General features: G+C 39.4%; 2 protein-coding genes across 2 annotated transcripts in view; one reads left to right on the forward strand and one right to left on the reverse strand.

Moving 5' to 3' along the window:
• Nucleotides 1–1,372: 1,372 nt before the first annotated feature.
• On the forward strand, nt 1,373–8,794 carry ccdc181 (coiled-coil domain containing 181). Its single transcript, XM_061738341.1, has 6 exons — nt 1,373–1,540; nt 4,213–4,317; nt 4,739–5,710; nt 5,860–6,006; nt 7,183–7,340; nt 8,174–8,794. The coding sequence occupies exons 2-6, from the start codon at nt 4,216–4,218 to the stop codon at nt 8,343–8,345; spliced, it is 1,551 nt and encodes a 516-aa protein (XP_061594325.1). The 5' UTR covers nt 1,373–1,540; nt 4,213–4,215; the 3' UTR covers nt 8,346–8,794.
• A 974-nt stretch (nt 8,795–9,768) lies between these two features.
• p3h2 (prolyl 3-hydroxylase 2) overlaps nt 9,769–12,346 on the reverse strand; it is a 68,923-nt gene continuing 66,345 nt past the window's right edge. The window contains exons 12-15 of the mRNA XM_061738340.1: nt 11,815–11,932; nt 11,628–11,703; nt 11,301–11,441; nt 9,769–11,075 (exon numbers count right to left, since the gene is read on the reverse strand). Coding sequence (XP_061594324.1) covers nt 10,983–11,075; nt 11,301–11,441; nt 11,628–11,703; nt 11,815–11,932 — 428 coding nt within the window. The 3' untranslated portion in view covers nt 9,769–10,982. The remainder of the gene's footprint in view (nt 11,076–11,300; nt 11,442–11,627; nt 11,704–11,814; nt 11,933–12,346) is intronic.

Below are 12,346 nucleotides of genomic sequence, written 5' to 3' on the forward strand. Positions count from 1 at the left end.
GAATTTATTTCAGTCATATATATCTTTCAAGGAAACAAGGAAGAAACAAATTTTACAATTTGACTGAAAAAGGCTCAGGCAGAAGCAGAGCTTATTAATGCCCGCCTACTATACAACTTAAGCTACACAATACATGGTGTCAAGTGTGAAGAAAATAAAAGAACAAAAAACAAACAAAAAACAAAAAAACAAAACTATAATATACACATATACTGTACATACACTTGCATACATACATGTACACACATAGATGCATATACACACACATAGGCTACATATCTCTTTTCCCAGTTTTTCAATTACAGCCATAACTCCCAAATATAAATACACATAATGATTTTTTGAACATAACAAAGGAAGTACATTGCTTAAGTTTGAGATCAACACTATTCAACAGCTGGACTCCTTTAAAAGAAATACTTTTATCTTCTTTTAACGTTGCGTATCATCAACTATATCCATTATTGTAAAGATTTCACCTGTTGGTTGTGAAATGCAGATAAGAGATGGACTCAAATATCTGAAAATAGATATGAGAGCAGAATGAGCAGAGAGCAGATTCCCTCTTCTAAAAATAATCGTGTGATTCCTTAAATATTCTCACGCAAAACTGAATTTAAACCTGAACAGAAAGTTGACTAGAGAAACCGAGTTGAAAGACGGTTTTCATTACCAGGAGCTACAAGTTCTTAGATTAAATAAGTAAAAGTTGTCTTTAACCCTCCTGTTGTCCTGGTCACAATGACCCGCCACTGTGTTAAAAAAATCCTTTAAATGATATTTTTTTAACTTAAAATTTTAACTTCCCCAGCTAGGGCAAGTAAGAGGAAGAGACTACTCAAAAGAAGGACTATACTGTGTTCTGCAAGTGTAATACATATATTTGCAAAGGCTGTGGACTTTCAATCTGCCCTATATGTGCCAATTAGTTGAATGGGATATATTATATTTCACATTTTTGTATTGTAAATTATCTAAAATTGTTCACTGGAGAGAAAAAAGAAACCGAGTCATTGGGATGAATAAAAATGCATTCAAAACTCCTTTTTGCACATTTTTTTCTTTACCTATAGAAATACAAATGCAGAGGGAAAATTTAAGCATTCACGCATTTTGTGATGAATGACAAGTTGTTTCTTCAAGCAAGATGGAATTTGGTGTTTAAAATTCAATTAAGGTGCTTATAATGGGGGTTTACTGAAAACCGGTCATTTTGACCCGGAGGACACGGGGTGTATTCAGAAAATGAGGACAATAGGAGGGTTAAAACTATTATGTGATGCCAAGAGTTCAGCTGATGTCGCTGTTGTCTTTGCGCATGCGCAAGTAGCAAAGCGTGTTTTTGGTCGCCACGACAACAGGTCTATTAAACCTTTGAGAGCTGTCAGGACTCGGAGGAGATTATGTGAACAGGTGTCCTTCCGTGGTCTGCCACGCTGTATGTGGGCCGGCTAGATGAAGAAAACATAGTTACAAAGTAAACAACCAGGATTCATCACATTACTGCTTCGGACTACACGAGGATTAAAAGCGGCTGGTGGTGAGTTCAAACAGCTGACACTTTTATTGGCTAAAATCTCTTTTATAGATTTTTGCTTAGCCCAGAGAGAAATACTCTTAATGGTACATACTCGATCTATATGTTGCAGTCTAATTCCTTTATTTTTGTTCACCATGGAGCTATAAAAAATAGAAAAAGAAAACAACCACAACAACAAACTGGATTACAATTTCCTATTTGTGTTTCAGCCAGACAGACAAAATGATTTAGGGTTACACCAGGTCATCCGATACATATGTATAAAAAATAAATACATACAAATACAATAGATACGACTCCTGAGTTAAAACCGTGTTGGTAGAGTCATATTCATTAAATAAAATAATAATATAATGTTAATGAGGTCAGTGTTGTACTGTCCTTTGCCAGTAGATGGCGACAAAACTCAGTTGCAACCCTATGTGATCCTTGATTCAATAACAGAAGGCTGATTAGAAAAGGTTTGAATTAGAGGTAACTTTTATGGAGCTGATATCTCAGTCTTCTCAGGCATTCACTTCTGATAGTATCCTGATCTGTATTTCTGGTAATGTACTCTATAAACACCCACACACACTGAATATCCACGACAACAGAACGTTGTTTACATGTAGAAACAGCAGACTGAAGGTCCCAAAGACCAGCTAATGATCAGAAAACAACCTTAAATTAGGATAAATTGAAGTTGAGAGGGAAATGATTTAGAGTGGGAGACAAATGAGGAGCAAAAATGGAGAGTTCTTTTGACCTTGTTTTCTCCCTCAATCATCATGGGACAACTAAGATCTTTGGGAAGGAGAATGGATGAGCTTGTAAAAATGATAAGAAGCAGCGGAAATATTGTGTTTTATATGCGTGGCTGTAGGAGCTTGTTTTGGAGTTCAGCATCTCTTTACATGGTTTTCAGACAACACAAGTGACACAAGACCTCAAACAGACTGATAAAGAACTGAATGTCTAATCTTGGGCATTCTAATGCAAAGGAGCTCCTCTGCATCCCAGATGTTCAGATGTCTGTTGTACACACACACACACACACACACACACACACACACACACACACACACACACACACACACACACACACACACACACACACACACACACACACACACACACACACACACACACACACATAAATAAACACCAAACATAAAAAGTAAGGACATTTGTGTCTAGTAGATTATTGCTTTGTGGTAACAATACTTCTTGACAATAATTCTTCAATGGAAGTTTATTTCCGTTTTAAATAGTGCATCATTTGTAAAGAACATGCATTTATGGGATGAGCAGCAGAACTGAGCATGTGGGTTGTGCCAGTGCCAAACAACTTATTTTGCTGTTGCTACTGACTCTTGTTTTGCCAATCAGGTGCCAATCAGGCACTTGATTGGCAGACCAAACGCTGTCTTGTACAGATTTACGGTCAAGGTTTGCAGGACAATATGGGTGTTGTGTCTCTATGCAAACAATCTGGATCAGAGTGCACACAGTGGTCTCATAGGGCTGCTGGGAGACCTGCCATGACTGCCGTTCACTATCAGGCCCGTTTGCGTTGGTGTCTGCAACATGTGCACTGAAACCTGAACATGTGGAGGAACATTATGTTCAACGATGAGTCAATATTCTGCCTACGGCAGTTGGATCCTAGAGTAAAGTGTGTCGAAGATATGGAGAATGCTATGCTGATTCCTGCACTGATAGAGTAATATCTTTTGATGGAGGCCGTGTGATAGTGTGGGGAGCATCTCCTTCACTGGAAAAACAGCTCATCATCATTGGAGGCAATCTCAATGCAGAGAAATATTGAAACTACATTCTGCAACCAGTGGCAATCCCATATTTCCACATTCTGGGAGCGAACTCTATCCTCCAAGATGACAACGCTCAACCCGCCCACAGAGCAGGGTTTATCAGAGACCAACTCCAGAATTTGGCAGAATGGAATCTCCTGCCAGCAGTCCTGACCTCAACCCCATTAAACATTTGTGGGATCAGCTTGGGCACGCTGATCCTTCCAGAATGACCAACAAAACCACATTGGCTGACAAATGCTGGTTGAAGAATGGGATGCCTTCCCACAGCAGTGTGTGACCAGGCAGGTGACCAGCATGAGGTGGATGTGCCTGGCTGGTTGTTAAATAAATTAATTGTTTAATTGCCAGAATGTGTTGTTTCTTCAAACTCCAATCACTGAATCCACCAAATGAGTTGAAGTTGTCACCCTTGAGTGATTAGTTTTGTTCTATTTTATGCAAGAGATGATTTGATCTTTAGCTGCACTGTTATAATAGTTTAAAAATCATAATTGATTGTTACCAAATCTGATGTTGCAACTTTTTAGTAAATACTGTAAGCACATCTGTATTCGTTTTTTATTACACCATGCCAAAATTAGCAACAACATAAGTACATTGAGTTTAAATAAAAGTTCCTTTTGGAAAATAATGGATCCAAAATTTGGATATCCAAGTTTTTTTCAGGTTTAATGATTTTTCAGCGCTGGTGGCTCCAACCAAGTTATTGTTTTGGGCCAGGTTTAAGCTTTTGACACATTGAAGTACAGTATCTGGGTCAGCATGTCTTATCATCTTTTTCCATTTCCTGCAGCTGGTGTGGGTGAAAAAAAACCCAACCCTAACACAAACAACGTCTTTTCTCTGTTTTGGTAGATTATGACTGAAGTTGTTTACAAAAAACCTCAGGAGGAGTATGAAGACGACTTTGAGAAGGATCTGGACTGGTTGATCAGTGAGGACAGTCGAAGCGAGGACCAGGCAAGTGTGAGCCTTTTGCACAACATGTGGACCAACTGGTTATATCACTTCTTTGTACTTCTTCATTTATTATCCCTTTTTTGTTGTTTCCTTGTCTGAATGTAAGTTTGGAGTTCTACTTACTGCAACCTGCACGTATCACTGACCCACTGAACTCTGTAAAAGTGTGACAGTTAATAGTATTGAGTTACCTGTCCGAGTACATCGGTCTGTTCACGTGAAAACAATGCTGATGACATACAGCGGCATACCCTTACTTCCCCACTGCTGGATGCAATATTGATGAGCTAACAAACATATCTGTTATCAGCCCAGCACACTGTTACCTGTTAGGTGCTGATCTTACTCTTTCATCTACATTTAAGCCACTACATTCAAAAAGTAATAGATACAGAGAGTGTCTCCTTTATCTACTTCACAGGGTTCTGACTTTGAGGACATAGAAGCCAAAATAGACAAAGAACTGGAGGAGGAAGAGAAACTCCAAGGAGGGAAAACAAAGAACAAGAGTGGCAAAAGAATAGAACATTTTGAAGAAGATGAAGAGAGGTGGCCGTCTCCACCACTGGAGTATGACTCAGATCAAGATTGCCCAAGTAAATTGTCACCTGTACTCCCTCCACCTCCAGAGATGAATGAGCAGACAGATGAGGAGAAGAAGTACATATTGGAGAAGATCCAGCAAGCGAACAGGGAGCTGCAGGAGCAAGAGACACCAGATATGACAAGACGGAGGCGGCTTCATTTTAAAGAGACATTGGTGGACTTAGTGGTGCCTCCATTCCAGTTTGAGAAAGATGTCAACGTTGGTGAGGGAGACGGAGTGAAGGGCAACAAAAATAGAGCCAAGGATGGAGATCCAGAAACGGAAGTGTGTGGAAAGATGTCTGAGCTGAAGCTTTCCCCTCGTGATGAAAGCAAGGAATGCAGAAGGCTTAGCCGTGAAGAAGGGCAGGGGACGAAGGAGGGAAGAGTGCTTGTGGAAAAGGATGGGAAGTTTGATCTTGTCAGCATTAAAGAGGTGGAGAGTCAGAACCTTCTTCCTCCTATAGCAACCAACTTTAGAGACTGTTCACATACCTCATCTCGTGTCCAGCAGCAGACGGTGAATCCCGGAAAGACGCACAGTCCCACCCACTCTCCTGGGCTCCGTATGGGCTCCTCCTCTTCCCACCAGAGCTTCAATCCCCCTCATGCTCCAAGACCTCCACCACAGCCCAGGATAAGGCCAAATTCAGCCACCCACAGTCAGAGAGTCACCCAGGACAAAAATAACAAGCGGCGAGTGCAGTCTGCCACTGGGACACCTTGCCAACCCACCTACACCCTCTCCCAGCAGCAGAAAGACCTGCTGCAGAGGATCCAGGAGAAGAAGGCCAGGATGGCCAGAGAGGTAGCAAATACATATGGTTGGCGAGATGATAGTTAATAAAACTTCAACGGAAGTATTAGACTCTATGAATACATATTTTAAGTTAGATTTCATCTTGGTGGCTTTGTTTACTGACTTCTATCGTTCCTTTTTTCCTCTATGCTGATAAGGCGGAGGACCAGAAGAATGAGCAAGAGGAACAGAAGAGGCAGGAGAACGAACAGGCGTTCCAAGCCTGGTTGATGAGGAAGAGAAAGCAGCTTCAGGAGGAGAGAAGGATCCATCGAGCACAGGAGATAGAGAGGACAAATTGCAACGTATGGCTCCAAGAGAGCACAGCATTTTGATTACCGTATTTTCCGCACTATAAGGCGCACCTAAAAGCCTTTAATTTTCTCAAAAACCGGCAGTGTGCCTTATATATGATCATTACGGTAATTTCTGTTACTGTAGTCAGTAGGATTGTAGCTACTGTAGTTGGTGTCGCCGAAGTTACGGCGCTAAAAACGTCAGGAATCTTCACAGACGTTCAAGACAACAGCAGCGACACTGACTTGCATAATGGCGACTTTGACGAGACGGAGCAAAGCTGGTTTTTATTTTGTTAATAAAGTTTGACATACAGTACTTTTCTTCTTGTTTTTTTTTTTTTTGCATTTGCTGTAGGATTTTGTAGCATTTCCTGTAGCGCAGCTCCATCAGGTAGATATGTAACTCAACCCCAGCCACTATAGTACGGTATTTTACCATATATTTAGTGCGCCTTATAATGCGGTGCGCCTTAGATATGGAAAAAGTTTTAAAATGCGTCATTCACTGAAGGTGTGCCTTATAATGCGGTGCGCCTTATAGTGTAGAAAATACGGTAAATACAAATGCCTATTTTAACTTGAATGTTATCGTGCCGTTATTGCCTTCGTCACTTGTTATCACTCCCACAGATATGACCAAAGGCAGGTCACAGGTGTATTAAGCTTAGTCAGGGAACTTCTCCTATTCTGATCACTGATTTCAAATATTGTCATTTTATCAAAGTGTCAGTGTTAACGAAGAGCATAACATAGCCCGGTCACACGGTGATGTTGCCTTAATCTAACAAAACAATGAAAGACTACATCAAGGATCAAATGAAGGCTAACCAAAGCTAAGGAGAAATCCCAATCACATATATAGTCAGAACAAAAGTTTTAACACTGAATAAGTACATTTGTCACCTAAACCCATCCAAACAGTGACAAAACAATTGAAAGTGGAAAGTGAAAGAGGTCCTGAATGAGTGAATGATTCAGTTCAGTTCAGGATTTGAACTTTGGAATCTATGTGGATCCAAAAATCCAAAAATGAATAATGATCTATTCAGTCCCAGACGAAGCCTAGTAAATGAAAGAACTTATCTCTGAGAGTAAACATTTGCCCAAAGAAGCATTGCAAAAACTAAAGGACAGAACTAAAAGCTAATACATGTTTTTGAATATCTCCCTGCGTGTTCACAGAAAGACTTGGCTGACTCGGAGGATGCCTTCAGGTTGTGGCTTCAGAGGAAACGGGAGAAGCAGCAGAAAGACAGACAGCTTGTGGAGATAAGGAGGCTGGAGGAGGACAGTGATTACCTGTTACACAGCCGCGAAGAGTGTGAACGTGCCTTCAAACTGTGAGTTACACGACATAGAAATGATAGAAGTTGAGATGGTCATGCATGTAAAGCAACGACTTTTTTGCATGAGTTTTAAAGGTTAAATGTTTTTTCACCAACCAGCATTAATTGTATAAGTAGGCCCCATATGAGCTAAGTTGGACTGTAAAATGTCTGCAAATCCTGTGGCGGTCCTACCTGCGTTTGCCCATATGGACTCTGAGTGGCACCTGGACTTTTGATGGAGATCAACGGGTTAATTTCCTTATGTGGGAAATATCTATCTGAAACTAGTTGGGACCCACACAATTTTCCCCAGTTTTTTAACCCATGCACATTTAATACTGTTGAATTCCTCAATGGCCCTATATATTTGTATTTATATATGTATATATATCTATATCAATGTATATATATTTGTATCAATAAATGTTTAGAATGTCGGTCATGGAATTATTATCATTAAAAAAAAAATGGAAACATCTCACATTCTAGTGGTATGTTGAATAAGTCATTTATTTATTTTTTGTGCACCCATAATGATGATTTATTTCATATGTAAACTCTCAGAGGTTAATGTGATATGATGCTGTTTTGACTCAACCCATTTGTGTTAGCATCAGACATATTTAGTATGTAAAGAAATAGCGATACTCTTATTCCAAATCCTTCAGACAGATCAGAAATTATCTAAGGTTTACCTAAGCTAATGATAGAAAAAAAAACTACCCTCAGAGGGCCTCTGGCCTGTAGGTAACCAAAGTGCCTGTAAAGGAGTCATGAAAATCTGTATCACTTGACTTATCCGGTTATTGTTGAATTGAGACTAAACATCCTCTGTCCCTCCTCAGCTGGCTGAGGCGGAAGCGGGAAGAGAAGCGAGTAGAGCAGCTGGCTGCACGAGAGCAATCCCGCAGACTGGTGCTGGAAGAGCGACGTGCACGACGTATGAGGGACCTGCTGTGCACAATCAATGAAACCAGGCCTTTCAGGTTCAACGAACAGCTGGCCTATCGCTTCTGAACCACAAACCAAGCATGTCCTCTGAATTCATACCTCATGACTTTCCTCTCATCCAAAAAGCTGATTAAAATGTATTTTCTGAATTACTCTGTTGAAATACTTGAGTAAATCTACCACAGCTTGGAATACACAAGACTGGGTAAAATATGATGCATGCCTACTCTAGGATATGATTCATTTTATGTCTGTGTTGCATTAAAGGTTATCTTAAAAAAAAAAAGTATACCACAGTGACCTCTTCTCGTTCGAAATGTCCATATAACCAATCAATTTTGAATATGAAATATAGTCTGGTGAATGTCTTTTGACTGTGTTTATGTACATTTTGTGATGTAGCAGATGCACTTTATTTCATGTACTCGGAGCTCTTTGACTTAAAACTAACAGCTGAGCTGTTTCTTACTGTATGTCTTTTATCAGTGTCTCATTAAATATAGTCCATGCAGAAATGACCAGACCCTTTCAGTTTTCCCACATCATGTTTTATATTCATCCTAAAATGTTTTATTTTATTTTTTTATCCCGATTTCCACCCCCCCCCCCCCATTTGTCACCCAGTGCTCCTACCTAAGTCAGTCCTGGGCATTGCTCCCTCTACCAACCCCACCCAGGGGGTTGGTGAAAGGGTTGATTGACTTTTCTAATTAGGAGAGTGTTGCATTATTCTTAAACTTGATTAGAAGTCAGCAGCAACTAACTGAATATATTAGACATAATCTGTTAGTTTGTTAGTCTAAAGATTTAAAGTTAATGAAAATATGGAAACTATGAATCCATTGGGTTGAGAGGGCTGTCCATTCAAAACCTGTCAGACTCAGACATCAGTTCAGCGTTGCACCCATCAGGTATTAATGGTAGAGTGGCTGAAAAGTATCTGAATAACTCTGAACACGAGATGGGAAATCCTCTGATTTTAGCATTTGCATAAACAATACAATGTCTACAGTCTAATATGGTTTAGGGGTGACATCTTTCTCTGAGTATTTTCCATTTTTGCTGTGACTGGGACATGTAGGCTAATAAGGATGAATAAAAATAGCTGAAATATAGAAGAATCCTGGGAGGAAAGGTTTTTCGAGAGAGCTTATAATCTCAAAACCGGGGCAAAGGTTTACATTTTAACATTACAACAACCTGACGTACGCTTCCAAACCCAATAATGGCTTTAGGAAAACTGTGAAAGTCCTGGAATGAGTCAGGTCCAGGATGGGGACCTGAACCCAGCACAGGAGGTCTGGAGACCTGAAAATAGTTGTGCACTTTGTTGTCAAAGATGCCATCTTTGAAAAAATATGCTAAATATTGGGTCAAAACATCAATGTAAATTTTTTTTTTTTAACCTGTCAACTTAACACTTCAAGACCTATTTTGGTTTAAATATAGTGGATTTTTTTTCTGTGTGAACTGAGGAAAAAAAAGTAACTGAATCTGTTTTAAGGCAAAAGAACCTGAAAAAATGTCTGAAAACATTCAAAATGCACAAAAGATGAGCATATGCCATCGTAGATGTCGAACTTCTTCCTTAACCATATGACATGAATAAATAAAGCAAAAAGACACATTTACATATACTGTAGGTATGGAATATTTCTTGTTTGTGTTATTTACTGGCATGTACACATACATTTTTGTGTGCTACAGCATTTCAAAATTAAATATCAGTGAAACAAAAAAGTGGCCAACCTCATGAACAAAGGACTAAATTTATGGTTAGCTTCTGGAACCTGTATAGAAAACAAAAAACAGAAAAACAAAACAGAAACTTTCATATTTGCTTCCATGAGTTTTACAGTGCACGACTTGACCTGTCATCTGTCTCATCAACACAAATATAAAGAAATAAAAGACCGTACAAATACGTATTCCTTGAAACAGGAATGATTGGCATCTTTTATGAAAAAAAGTTTCTCATATTAAATGCAGACAGCAGCTGTCTGTTATTACAACACATAAATAAAACTAAAACACACTCAGCATGTCCTGGTGTCAGTGAACACCTGGGCCAGTAATCTGCTTCATTACAAGGACTCAAGACTAAGAGAGGACATTTTCACTTCTACCCCCTGACATACATGAACATTGAAAAATGTAGTGTTTGGATGTATTTAGCATGTATTTAACATGATCTCTTTCTTGAAGTACCCCCCCCAGCTGAAGTAGAAAAAACAGTGCACTTTGAAAATAATTACTGGCACAGAAGTGGAAAAAAAATGGACAACAAAATGATGTTAATATTAACATATTAACAGTATTATTACTTTTTAAATGATGCTGAATATCATTTGAAACTATGGACCAGTGAAAATAAGGTACTTTGTGATACCTGTTCACAATGCAGGATCAAACACAACCCAGAGCAGTGAAATGTCAATTTCACAGTTCAGTGAGATTACAAGTATAAAACACTTAACTTGAGGCTGTGACTGGATGGAAAAATAAAGGCAAAACTCAAGTTTTGAGAAACACACAAACACAAAAAAAACACAAAGTGATGACACAAAATGACAGTATAATTAAACTTGCACTTCAAAGAGTACAAAAAATAAAAATAAAACGTTTTTTAATTAAAAGGTCATTCAATAAATAGTTGAAGCTCATGGAGGGTTTTCATTGAGGAGGAAGTTTATTTTCCAGCCTCTAGAGTTCATCTTTAGGGTTGATGTTGAGGCCTTGAGTCCACACAGACTGTACGTCCAACGCCTGAATCACCTCATCTGCCTGCAGTCTCTCCTAATGAAGAAATACAAAAAATACAAAATGAAAAAGACTTTAGGCTCACATAAACTATAGAAGTGAACGAAAAAAAAGAAGAGAGAAAAACACAGAGCTTGCGAGTAGATATTCACAATTACAGCTACTGCACACTCCTCAGGTCTACATTTAATTTAATGTTCAATATAAAGTAACTTCCCCAAGAAAAATGTGCATTTAGGACTTGGTGAAGCCATATTTTACCAGTTCTCTGAAGAGCGGGTCCAGGGTGAACCACAGGGCCACAGCACACCGTTGGCCCCTGGTGACGGCCTTCACGCCGTGTGGATTCTCCCCACCTGATGAGAAACCCACCATCCTGCCACATGCGGGTTTCACTGATGCCTGAAGAGGAACAGAAGGGGGACAGCTGACCTCAACTGAGCACAGAAGCTGATGGAAAAACTAGTCCTACTTTATATAACACACCCATGGTTTTCACAATTAATTGGGGGAGTAAAAGTACAACTACAAAAGCAGCTTTCAGTGTTGCTGCTTTAATCGTTGATCCTGAACTAAATCTCATCTCACCGTGACTGTTTTGGCATCCATTTCTGTGAATATGAACTCCCCTCCTTCAAAATCTCCATTGAGATAGAGCAATGCACTGGAAACGAACACAAAAAACAACCAGATCAGATCATTAGCGCAGGAAAATGAAACATTTTACTTCATAAATACAGTTTCCTCAAGGGTAACAAAAAGAAAAGCCTCGTACCTGTAGTCTCTGTAAGTGTAAGCTGGAGGTTCCTTCCAGCACTCATTGGCGTCGGGGTCAAGCAGACAGTTGTCAGCATGGATGGGATGGCTCAGGTCGTTTCTGTGATCTTGCTGGCCTAAAAACAAATAAAAAGCTCAAAACCCAAGGTCTAAGAGGCCAGTTTAACCTCCACTGACAATACTTTGTTAGAAAGCAAAACATCTACTGAAAGATCCTTGTGTTCGTTTGTCTGGTGCACCGTAAGAAAGCCAGTGAACAGAATCAAATGTTAATACAAGCTTTTATTATATCATGCACCTCTCTCAACCACATACTGTAGGTAGGAGAGAAAATTCCCGCTGTGGTCATCAATCCAGTCATATTTATACTGAAAAAGGGAGGTGTTTTGTACATTATAGGAGAAGATGTTGAACCATATCTGGGAGGCCAACTGCAGTGAAAGAAACTTAAACATGTCACACTTTCATCCATATATTTTCTGTTGTCTATCTCTAATCCGACATGCCAACTCAGCAAAGATCTACGACAA

The sequence above is a fragment of the Cololabis saira genome, chromosome 13 (genome assembly GCF_033807715.1).
Source record: "Cololabis saira isolate AMF1-May2022 chromosome 13, fColSai1.1, whole genome shotgun sequence".
In the NCBI taxonomy this organism is placed as follows: domain Eukaryota; kingdom Metazoa; phylum Chordata; class Actinopteri; order Beloniformes; family Belonidae; genus Cololabis; species Cololabis saira.